Source organism: Haliotis rufescens, unplaced genomic scaffold (genome assembly GCF_023055435.1).
Source record: "Haliotis rufescens isolate VD_foot unplaced genomic scaffold, xgHalRufe1.0.p SCAF_43, whole genome shotgun sequence".
In the NCBI taxonomy this organism is placed as follows: Eukaryota; Metazoa; Mollusca; class Gastropoda; order Lepetellida; family Haliotidae; genus Haliotis; species Haliotis rufescens.
This window is the reverse complement of record NW_025964146.1, coordinates 1,660,777-1,673,953: the sequence shown is the minus strand read 5'-3', so window position 1 is coordinate 1,673,953 and position 13,177 is coordinate 1,660,777. Positions and strand designations below refer to the sequence as shown.

At 43.3% G+C, this 13,177-nt stretch overlaps 1 protein-coding gene across 1 annotated transcript; it reads left to right on the top strand.

Annotated features, from left to right (window-relative positions):
• The first annotated feature begins 1,185 nt into the window (after nucleotides 1-1,185).
• On the top strand, nucleotides 1,186-1,605 carry LOC125372572 (IgA FC receptor-like). Its single transcript, XM_048382987.1, has one exon. The coding sequence runs from the start codon at nucleotides 1,186-1,188 to the stop codon at nucleotides 1,603-1,605; it is 420 nt and encodes a 139-aa protein (XP_048238944.1).
• The last annotated feature ends 11,572 nt before the right edge of the window (nucleotides 1,606-13,177 follow it).

Below are 13,177 nucleotides of genomic sequence, written 5' to 3'. Positions count from 1 at the left end.
ATAATTAGATTGAAACTGAGATTCGAAATCTTGATTAGCGGGTCCTGGCACCTCGGTCTACTGGACCAGCTGCGCCCCAACATCTGGCGAACCCTTCAATTCGAGATACATGACAAGAAACAACCACTGTCTAGTCTCCCTATATCGAGTATATGGACTACAGAACCATCAGACCACTGAAGATCCGGGTAGAAGGTCTTCAGTAACCCATTCTTACCGTAAAAGGAGGCTATGCTTGTCGTAAGAGGCGACTAATGGGATCAGGTGGTCAGGCTCGCTGACTTGTTTCATGCATGTCATCCTATCCCAATTGCATGGATCGATGCTCATGATGTCAATCACTGGATTGTCTGGTTAAGACTGGATTATTTACATACCGCCGTCATAGAGCTGGAATATTGCTAAGTGCGGCGTTAAACAACAAACGGAACAGTAAGCAGAACCATCACGCTATCAAGCCATGCTGTACATAACACAGTAATACGAGCGCCCTCTGGAGGACACCGCCGGTATCCTTTGTACATGTATGTACGAGAACTGTTCAAGGGTTTGCGTGTACACACCAATCTGTATGCATACGTCCGCTGGAGCTTGAACCATTGACTTACAAGCAGATAAGCAAACAACATATATACAGCACAAGTAAAATCTGAGTGAGTAGGTTTTTACGCCGCTTTTTGTAATATTCCAGCAATATCACGGCGGGGGATACCAGAAATTGTCTTCACACATTGTACCCATGTGGAGAATCAAACCAGGGTCTTCGGTGTGACGAGCGAACTGTTTCTAGGCTACTCCACCGCTCCACTAGTGAAAACAAACACCCCTCGAATACCGCCGTGTGGCGAAACGTTCGCGTTAACGTAACGATTGTGGAGACGTTAAATTCGTTTGTGAAACAAACGTACCATGTTTGCGACCGTGTTTAATCGTCCCTACGCCCCTATATCTGAGGACATGTTTAATCGTCCCTACGCCCCTACAATTGAGGACATGTTTAATCGTCCCTACGCCCCTACAATTGAGGACATGTTTAATCGTCCCTACAATTGAGGACATGTTTAATCGTCCCTACGCCCCTACAATTGAGGACATGTTTAATCGTCCCTACGCCCCTACAATTGAGGACATGTTTAATCGCCCCTACAATTGAGGACATGTTTAATCGTCCCTACAATCGAGGACATGTTTAATCATCCCTACGTCCCTATAATTGAGGACATGTTGAATCGTCTGTACGTCCCTACAATTGAGGACATGTTTAATCGTCCCTACGCCCCTACAATTGAGGACATGTTTAATCGTCCCTACGCCCCTACAATTGAGGACATGTTTAATCGTCCCTACGCCCCTACAATTGAGGACATGTTTAATCGTCCCTACGCCCCTACAATTGAGGACATGTTTAATCGTCCCTACGCCCCTACAATTGAGGACATGTTTAATCGTCCCTACGTCCCTATAATTGAGGACATGTTGAATCGTCTGTACGTCCCTACAATTGAGGACATGTTTAATCGTCCCTACGCCCCTACAATTGAGGACATGTTTAATCGTCCCTACGCCCCTATATCTGAGGACATGTTCAATCGTCCCTACAATTGAGGACATGTTTAATCGTCCCTACGTCCCTACAATTGAGGACATGTTTAGTCGTCCCTACGCCCCTACAATTGAGGACATGTTTAATCGTCCCTACAATTGAGGACATGTTCAATCGTCCCTACGTCCCTACAATTGAGGACATGTTTAGTCGTCCCTACGTCCCTACAATTGAGGACATGTTTAATCGTCCCTACGCCCCTACAATTGAGGACATGTTCAATCGTCCCTACAATTGAGGACATGTTTAATCGTCCCTACGTCCCTACAATTGAGGACATGTTTAGTCGTCCCTACGCCCCTACAATTGAGGACATGTTTAATCGTCCCTACAATTGAGGACATGTTTAGTCGTCCCTACGCCCCTACAATTGAGGACATGTTTAATCGTCCCTACAATTGAGGACATGTTTAATCGTCCCTACGTCCCTACAATTGAGGACATGTTTAATCGTCCCTACAATTGAGGACATGTTTAATCGTCCCTACGTCCCTACAATTGAGGACATGTTTAGTCGTCCCTACGTCCCTACAATTGAGGACATGTTTAATCGTCCCTACGCCCCTACAATTGAGGACATGTTCAATCGTCCCTACAATTGAGGACATGTTTAATCGTCCCTACGTCCCTACAATTGAGGACATGTTTAGTCGTCCCTACGCCCCTACAATTGAGGACATGTTTAATCGTCCCTACAATTGAGGACATGTTTAGTCGTCCCTACGCCCCTACAATTGAGGACATGTTTAATCGTCCCTACGCCCCTACAATTGAGGACATGTTTAATCGTCCCTACAATTGAGGACATGTTTAGTCGTCCCTACGCCCCTACAATTGAGGACATGTTTAATCGTCCCTACAATTGAGCACATGTTTAATCGTCCCTACAATTAAGGACATGTTTAATCGTCCTTACGTCCCTACAGTTGAGGACATGTTTAATCGTCCCTACGCCCCTACAATTGAGGACATGTTTAATCGTCCCTACAATTGAAGACATGTTTAATCGTCCCTACGTCCCTACAATTGAGGACATGTTTAATCGTCCCTACGCCCCTACAATTGAGGACATGTTTAATCGTCCCTACAATTGAGGACATGTTTAATCGTCCCTACAATTAAGGACATGTTTAATCGTCCTTACGTCCCTACAGTTGAGGACATGTTTAATCGTCCCTACGCCCCTACAATTGAGGACATGTTTAATCGTCCCTACAATTGAAGACATGTTTAATCGTCCCTACGTCCCTACAATTGAGGACATGTTTAATCGTCCCTACGCCCCTACAATTGAGGACATGTTTAATCGTCCCTACAATTGAAGACATGTTTAATCGTCCCTACGTCCCTATAATTGAGGACATGTTTAATCGTCTGTACGTCCCTACAATTGAGGACATGTTTAATCGTCTGTACGTCCCTACAATTGAGGACATGTTTAATCGTCCCTACAATTGAGGACATGTTTAATAGTCCCTACAATTGAGGACTTGTCTAATCGTCCTTTCGTCCCTACAGTTGAGGACATGTTTAATCGTCCCTACAATTGAGGACATGTTTAGTCGTCCCTACGCCCCTATAATTGAGGACATGTTGAATCGTCTGTACGTCCCTACAATTGAGGACATGTTTAATCGTCTGTACGTCCCTACAATTGAGGACATGTTTAATCGTCCCTACGCCCCTATAATTGAGGACATTTTTAATCGTCCCTACAATTGAGGACATGTTTAATCGTCCCCACAATTGAGGACATGTTTAATCGTCCCTACAATTGAGGACTTGTTTAATCATCCCTCCAATTGAGGACATGTTTAATAGTCCCTACAATTGAGGACTTGTCTAATCGTCCTTTCGTCCCTACAATTGAGGACATGTTTAGTCGTCCCTACGCCCCTATAATTGAGGACATGTTGAATCGTCCCTACAGTTGAGGACATATTTAATCGTCCCTACAATTGAGGACATGTTTAGTCGTCCCTACGCCCCTATAATTGAGGACATGTTGAATCGTCCCTACAGTTGAGGACATATTTAATCGTCCCTACAATTGAGGACATGTTTAGTCGTCCCTACAATTGAGGACATATTTAATCGTCCCTACAATTGAGGACATGTTTAGTCGTCCCTACAGTTGAGGACATATTTAATCGTCCCTACAATTGAGGACATGTTTAATCGTCCCTACAATTGAGGACATATTTAATCGTCCCTACAATTGAGGACATGTTTAGTCGTCCCTACAATTGAGGACATGTTTAATCGTCCCTACAGTTGAGGACATATTTAATCGTCCCTACGCCCCTATAATTGAGGACATGTTTAATCGTCCCTACAATTGAGGACATGTTTAATCGTCTGTACGTCCCTACAATTGAGGACATGTTTAGTCGTACCCACGTCCCTACAATTGAGGACATGTTGAATCGTCCATACAAAGGAGAACATGTTTAATCGTCCCTACGTCCCTACAATTGAGGACATGTTTGTTTTAAACAGTAGAACAGATGGTTATGTATTTATTAACGACAACCTTTCAGGGGGGCTCGGGAGGGGGAAGGATATGGGTGTGGGGTGGTTTGGGCTGGTGTGTGTGTGTGTGTGTGTGTGTGTGTCTGTGTCTGTGTGTGGAACCTGCAGTCTATGCTACCGCATATGCTTATGAATCACTATCAATTAGTGATGATACCAGGTGTTCGCGAAAAGGTGTATCCTGTCCCACCGGTGGCCCCCGTCATAAACACATGCAAAGGCAAGTAATTTTTTCACCTGACAAAACACGGTATCATATGATACAAGTCAAAAAAGGGTATTGCATCGGACATACTTTTTGTCACTGATGTCCTCACCATAACTGAGGCCTTTGAAACCTTGATCAAACAACTTTTGAGCAAGAGTCATATAACGCTTTTTGAAATCTTTGAGGAAAGAGTAGATGAATGTTCCTCAAACGTTGTGAAATGTAGACACCAAAGGCTGGAGCTGCTTGAATATTGCTCGACATAAAGGGAAAGTTGACTGTTGGAAAGTTAAAGTTTTCCCTCTTGTCTTGTGTAGTGTGTCTCCCTGACACAGCGCCCCCGTCAGGTAACGGCCCCATCAACAACGCAGCATGGTCGTGTGGCAATTAGTGCCACGTAATAGTTAATACTACGCGAAGGGACTATATGTATATGTCTGGTTCGGGTGCAGATGGTACATGCAGATCTGCGAGCTTTAGCGAATTTATTATGAAGAACGTTTGTGTCGTGGTGGATGTTTCACACACGCCTCCTATCCTTGGTTGTGGCCTTATAACAAACACATCAAGCCTGTAGCCCTTATTGTTTTTTACTGATCTAAATTCCAGCTCGTTAGCGCTGTTAGATATAAGTGCGCATTGACGCATCCTTTTCTGTTGGCACCGTGTGCTTTGTAGTGCATCTTATTGAACGTGGCTGGGCGTGGGCCGTGTGGAGCTTCCTGTCGGCAAGGCTACTTGCACGGGGGATTAATAAGAATTATTTCTCTTTGATGAAGGGGAACAGAGTGGAATATAATGGAATAACAGTCGCAGTTAACATGATCATTAACCACTATGTTGGGAATGGTGCCATGTCCTTCATAAAGCACATGTTATAACGTTTTGTTGGTCAATTTAACCTAAACCTGCATATAGCTTTGTCCGTCAGTCTGACTTATATGACGTTTTTAAAAGCAAATGCTCCATCAGTATGAACTTAAACTTCTAACTGATTATGCCATATACTTTTCCCGCCAGTGCGACCTCAAACTACATACCTTAAGCAATAGAGTTTTATCTTTCAGTCTGACCTTAAATTGCATATGGTTTATATTGTAAGAGCGTTTTGTTCGCCAGTCTGACCTTACACTGCACTTGGTTATTGTAAGAGCGTTTTGTTCGCCACTCTGACCTCACACTGCATATGGTTGATGTTATGGCGATTTGTCCGTCAGTCAGACTATATACTGAATATGGCTTTTGTAAGAGCATATTCTCCGTCATTTTGACCTTAAACTGCATAGCGCTTTGCAATAGAGTTTTGTTCGCCAGTCTGACCTTAAAATGCACATGGTTATTGTAAGAACGTTTTATCCTCCAGTCCGACCTTACGCTACATATTGTTGCCCGTCCGCCTGACCTAAAATGCATTAGATTGATGTCACAGCGTTCTGTCCGTCTGCCAGACTAAGAAAAGACTATGGCTTTTGTAAGAGCAAATTCTCTGTCATTGTGACCTCAAACTGCTTATAGATTTATGCCATAACGTTTTCCCACCAGTGCAACCTCAAACTGCATAGCGCTTATGCAATAGAGTTTTGTTCGCCAGTCTGACCTTAATCTGCATAAGGTCATTGCAAGAGCGTTTTGTCCGCCAATCTGACCTTACACCGCCTATGGTTTTTGTGAGATCTTTTTTCAGCCAGTCTTACTGTCGACGCTCATATGAACTTATGTAAAAAGAATTGAATGACCTCTAGCCATATGAAAATGATGTTACTTTCCGTTTGACTTGAAACGTACGGCACCCAACACCTCCTGGCTAATGAGTCCACTGTGGGATGAGGCCACTTCACAGCCAAGTATATTTAACCTTGGATCTTGGGAACACGCCAGGAAACATATGGGAATTAATGACTGATAATCTCCACATATTAAGACCCGCGTAACGATTTCAATGTGAGCGACACCGTCAGTTATTATAATATTTCACCATTGATCTATACTGCAACTTGTTCAATCACGGCGAGCGGCATAATTGACTTCAGATGACATCCCCCCAAACTGTGGCACTCTAGACTAAAGACAACGTGTTATTTCTGTGGAATTGTAGATTTCAATCTCGACTGACATTGACAACACTTGGTGATCGATACGCCCTTATTTTCCCATAATGAAGACAACTACTGAAGGAAATGTATATGTGCATATTTCACGTGCGTGGGTTTTGTATCAGTCCAGCACTAGAGCTGAGGTCACTAAGTGTCGGGATCAAGTAACTTACACATGTCAAGGGTCAAAAGAATGTGGCAAAGGTCAACACTTCGAGCTACAGGACATCACAGCGCATCCATTTCACCAATGTCATTCAAAGTAAGGATTGGTAAAGATTTCAGCCTTTTGAACACCTGGTGTCTTAGTTGGTGTTTAGCAGCATTCAAGACATTCAGCTCAGCTGGTGGATGTAACGTGGTGGAGTTTTGACACGGGGGTTTAAGGTGAGTGATTGGTGATTAACCTCCGTCATCCCTCTCTGGAAGATGTGGTAGACACGCCGGGAGAATGATCATATTTTAACGTGTGTTCAGTTAAAGTGTCATCCATCACCCAGAAGGGTTATTGACATCGTGACATCATTCCCACACACTCTCTGTCAATATGTGGGTCATAATTCATTAGAATAAATCCAGGACTGTGTATCCTGTGTGGGGTCCACATAATGTAGTTACTTCAATGAGTGTGTTGGTAGATTTACGTATGCGTTTAAACGTTTCTCAAAATATGTGCTGCTTGAAGCTTTAAATATAGGAAGATTTAGCCTATTTGTACAGATAAAGGAATTGTTACCATTGAATGTTGCATATGTTTGAAATGGGTGTCACCAGTGGGGCAGGCTACTTTGACCTTTCGCGAACACCTGATATCATTGCTTTTGGTAGTGATTCATAAACACATGCTTATGACATATTCAGAAACTTGCAATGACCTCTGCTTTTAGTAGACATTTTGTATGATCATGAATTTTTCTGCTTTAATATAATTTTGACAGTCCGCTTGTAAGAGTGTCGAGTTAAATGAGGGTGAATTTGTTTATTTATTGCCGCAGCATATTTATATTTTTGTTGTTGTATTATATTCAGGACACATTCAGTTAACATTATACTCTTTTTTGTAAATTGTGCAAACATTTTTAGGAACAATTTGCAGTAAGGGAAGATACTACCGCATGTACTTGTGTCTGCAAAGCGACTATGGTTGTCGTAAGAGGCGACTAACGGGATCGGGTGGTCTGGCTCGCTGACTTGGTTGAAGCATGTCATGCTATCACAGTTGCGTGGATCGATTCTCAATATGTCAATCACTGGATTGTCTCTTCCAGACTGGATTATTTACAGACCGCCGTCATATAGGTGGCATATTGCTGAGTGCAGCGTTAAACAACAAACTAAAAAACTTAAAACAAACGCGTGCCAGCACCACAGTACACGAACGAGTGTATCAACTGACTACTATTCATAAAGCACGTCTGTCTGTTTATGGTTAGTGCGCCATCACCTCTAAGCACTCATCCAACTCCTGTGAAAAACGTGCGTACATAAGGGACTAGAATTATGACCACATTCAAGTTTCTCCCAAAACATTTATCACTAAAAACTCTGTTTGTTACATAAATGTTCAAAACCGGTGATATTTCAATCCCTCATAGGATTCTTAAATTTCCAAAGGTTGAAAGCTGAACAGATTTGTTTTAGCAGGCATTAAATAATGTGTGAAGTGGTTCCGAGCGTGCACAGCGTGCTAACTACGACTAACGAGCATCGGGATACAGTAACGGCGTGAGACATGGGCTGTATCACATGTTTGTGTCAAGTCTGGGCCAGGCAAACAAATGGCAAATAGAGCAATAAAAGTTAGAAACATCTTTCCACAAACAAGGAACTTGCACGATTCCGACCATATTATAAGAATTATGTTTATGAGTAACTAACAATTAGGTATGATACCAGGTGTTCGCGATAAGGAGAGCGTGGCATGCCTCACTATGGCAACCGTCATAAACACATACAACGGCAAGTCAATTGTTCATCTGAAAAGAACAACACGTGAATGTATCCAAAATCGGCCCTGTGCTGCAATCGGATTAGTTTAAAAAAGGATATTCCATCTGGCATTATTTTGGCACTGATGCGTCAAATTTGGAAACGTTCTCACGTGTCTATTAATATCGTTAACTTTCTTACGATTGTTTGCTTATGGTAAACATAATTGTGAATAGAAACATTCAAGTCTTCTAAACATCTGTTCAATTTGACCACTGCAACAAACAAATGGAAATATGGAACTTTGATTACAGTATAAACATCCGAATAATAATCTACCGTTACCGTCTTAACAACAGCAAAACTTCGCTAGCTCGAATATACATCGAGTAATCCGGATTTCGAAACAAGCGTAGTTATATCTTAAAACCATGGTACTATCACGGATTTGCCCGGGACAGCAGAATGTCATTGTGTTAAACATATGTCGAGTTAATAAAGGTTGAGCTAGATTTCATCGTACAGAAAACAATGTTTACCAAGATTGATAAAATCTTCACATTTTACACTTTATAAATCAGTAAAATCGGACAAACACAATATGATTTTGCTTCTTCAATACACAAAGCCATTATTTGGATGTGGGTTAGCGAGCGGTAAAGCTGTTCGTCAGGTCCGGGTTCGATTCCCTACTAGTGTGCATTTCTGTAGTCCTCGCAGAGATATCGATATTGCTGGAAATTGCTAAAAGTTGTTAAAATCCATTCTCTCTCACACACTCCTTAAAGGTGACTAAACGCATAATCACGTGTTGCCGGAGCATGCTTATGTCGTGGTGTTGACTCCAACATTGACTCAAGGAGACCAGAAATAGACACTATCTTTGACGTAAACAACCAATGTTTTTGGATGCACCAAACGCTTGTTGATCTGCTATGGACGATGATATTAACAAGCTTCCATCGTCAAGGCTGTTTATCCCAATGTGCCGTGCACGGACATTTTGCAGCTTTAATAACAATCTACGTTATCCGGAGTGGAGAAGCCATTAAAATGTCAAAGAGCTTTACGGTTTTGAAGCTTGACACTGCACCCCACACGACGTGCAATTTCTGTTGCTGAAATTGATAGCCTGTCGATCACTCTGACTGCAATGCGCACCGATATTGACAACCAGTGTGTTATTACACAGGGGATGCAAAGTGCACGCCAATTCTCCGCTGAAATTATGGGATTTAGTATATGTCTATGCGACCCTGAAGGGGCAACTTGGGGAGCTTGATTGAAGTATTGACTTGCAGGGGTGTATATTACGTATGCTGGCTGTTTTTGTGTGTGTTCATACCCATTCCGTGTGGGTATATATTCAATGCATGTTCTTTACCAAGTGCTTGGGGGAACGTTTTGTCTTCAATTCGTTATGTAATGTGTCCAAGTTTGTCAACAGTATACTCGTTCCCGTGGGTTTCACCCAATTTGTAAACAGCTAAACTGTCTCACATCACATAAATTAAGCTGACTTAGCTTGAAATACTGTTTAAAGCGATGTAAATAACTCATTCATTCACTCACCTGGTTTACCCGGACAAATCGGCAATCGCCGTGCCAGGATTCGCAGATTAAGGGGTCGAATCCCAGATTGGTTAAGACCCTTGATCAGTCACCACTTCTTGGGTGCAAGCTGCCGTTATGTCTAGTCCGTACGTCAACCCGCATCCCCCTCCCCAAACACCACCCCCAACACACCCCGTTCCCCGCCATACACACACACACACACACACACACACACACACACACACACACACACACACACACACACACAGACAGACAGACACAGACACACACACAGACACACAGACACACACACAGACACACGCACACACACACACACACACACACACACACACACACACACACACACACACACACACACCTACAACTACGACAATGACACTGTATACAACGGCTTCAAAACTCATTGCATCATACCGTGTGGGTTTTGCTGGAGCAGATCTTATTTATTCCGTAATCAGTGCTAATCTGGGTAAACCAACCACTAATACATTACGTTGTAACGTTGCTAATAATATCAATCTCTGGTGTGTTTATTATTTACAGCATGTAGCCATTTAGCTAAGATAATATTATAGTGTGGCATTAAAACATCAGACAATGTACACAAAAAAATTCATACTCCTTTAAATTAGTTTTATTTATTTTTGTTGGTGACAGGATATTTTTTCAGTCCCTGCTACAAGACATACAACGTTTTCTATGAATGGATGAGCCATCCAGCATGTTTTGGTCAAATATTTGGCAAAACCTTGAGGCAATATTTGTTGCAGTATTTTCTTTAGTTATGCCAAGACTACCTCCAAGAACTCACCCTCCTCTCAAACGCATAATTCAAATGGTCTGTCCCTTAAAACAATATACGCCCACTTTCTCAATATTTTCTCCATCTAACTTTCTGCAGATACTTCTGACAGCATCGTGGTACGCCATAACAGAAAAAGCCCATAAAATATTAATTGCATCAGGAGTAAAAACAGTCTTGTGAAAATATCAATAATATTTTTATACGGTTTATTCACAGTCTCGTAATAATTACTTATTAAAATTATTTATGAATGAAAGAATAATAGGGTCGATTGATCAAAATACAATCTTTTTAAAAACAAACAGAGAGAGGTTGACTGCCTGGTCGATGCCAAGAGCGCGCTGTCTCGCTCAAAGGCTACATTCATCACTATCTCAGGCTCTGTGCTGGCGTGAGAGGACAGAGAACAAGGTCTAGCGGTGGTGGGCGCTTGGCATGATTTAAAGCTTCGAGACGCCGCGAGGCTTACAATTCCCTGCTCAGGGTTGTGAAACCGCTTCTCTTGTTTTTACAGGGAGAATGAAAGTTTATATTTGATAGATTTTGGCGGTTATGTAAACATGGCATTTCACAAATGAACTAGCAAGTGATTCGTCACTGTTACAGACTTCTGCTCCGCATGCCTGGGTAACTCGTGTTTTTGCACAGTTAACCGGTTGTAAACTATATATGTATATTTACTTTCTTTACATTCTGAAGAGTAAACATCTTGGGGATTCTCTGATAGAATATGTCCCAATCGTAATGTGTGGTGTGAAATCAGTGTTGAATGGTGAGGTGAGGTGAAATTGGGTTTAACGTCGCGTCCAAGATTATTGCACTTATATAGCGACGTGCATGCACGTGTATGTGTGTGTGTGGCTGCTTGTACTAGTCCGGACTGATGCCGATTTATAGTGCTAGCTTACTGAGATACCATGCCGCAGTTTAACATGTATACCCCACTCAGACACAGTATACTGACTCCAAGCCGACCAGTCCTTGTTTTAGCCCCTTAATGCCAAGCGCCAGACAGGGTAACAACAAGTACAATCTTTTAACGTCTTTTTGTATGACGCGGCCCGGGATCGAACCCTGGACCTTCCGCTCTCCGGGCAGAGTTGAATGGACACCATGCGTTTATAATGTGCGACCTGTGGGTCAGCTACTCCGATGGCGTCGATACGTTGTACACGTGACCCGATTTAACTACTTTGAGCGTCGATGGGTGCACTGGTGTCCCAATGTAGCCTACGTAAAGCGTCGAAGGGTGCACGGGTGTCGCAATGTAACCTACGTAAAGCGTCCATGGTTACACAGGTGTCCCAATGTAACCTACGTAAAGCGTCGATGGGTGCACGGGTGTCCCAATGTAACCTACGTAAAGCGTCGATGGGTGCACGGGTGTCAATCAATGTAGCCTACTTACAGCGCCGATGGGTGTACGGGTGTCCCAATGTAACCTACGTAACAGGGGGGTGGGTGCACGGGTGTCCCAATGTTGCCTACTTACAGCGTCGATGGGTGCACGGGTGTCAATCAATTTAACCTACGTAAAGCGTCGATGGGTGCACGGGTGTCCCAATGTAGCCTACTTACAGCGTCGATGGGTGCACGGGTGTCAATCAATGTAGCCTACGTAAAGCGTCGATGGGTGCACGGGTGTCCCAATGTAACCTACGTAAAGCGTCGATGGGTGCACGGGTGTCCCAATGTAGCCTACTTACAGCGTCGATGGGTGCACGGGTGTCAATCAATGTGACCTACTTACAGCGTCGATGGGTGCACGGGTGTCCCAATGTAACCTCTTAAAGCGTCGATGGGTGCACGGGTGTCGACTATGTTACATATTAGATGAATCAATAGGTGCACGGGTGTCCCGATGTAACCTACTTAAAGCGTTGATGGGTGCACGTGTGTCCCAAGTAGGCTCCCAATGTAATCTACTTAAAGCGTGGATGTGTGCACGGCTGTGCCAATGTAACCTACGTAAGGCGTCGATGGTTACACGGGTGTCCCAATGTAACCTACTTAAAGCGTGGATGGTTGCACGAGTGTCCCAATATAACCTACTTAAAACTTCGATGGGTGCACATGTGTTCCAATGTAACCTACATAAAGCAAGAATGGGTGCACGGGTGTCCCAATGTAACCTACTTAAAGCAAGAATGGGTGCACGGGTGTCCCAATGTAACCTACGTAAATCGTCGATCGGTGCACGGGTGTCAATCAATGTAGCCTACTGACAGCGTCGATGGGTGCACGGGTGTCCCTATGTAACCTACGTAAAGTGTCGATGGGTGCACGGGTGTCCCAATTTAACCTACGTAAAGCGTCGATGGGTTCACGGGTGTCCCAATTTAACCTACGTAAAGCGTAGATGGTTGCACGGGTGTCCCAATGTAACCTTCGTAAAGCGTCGATGGGTGCACGGGTGTCAATCAATGTAACCA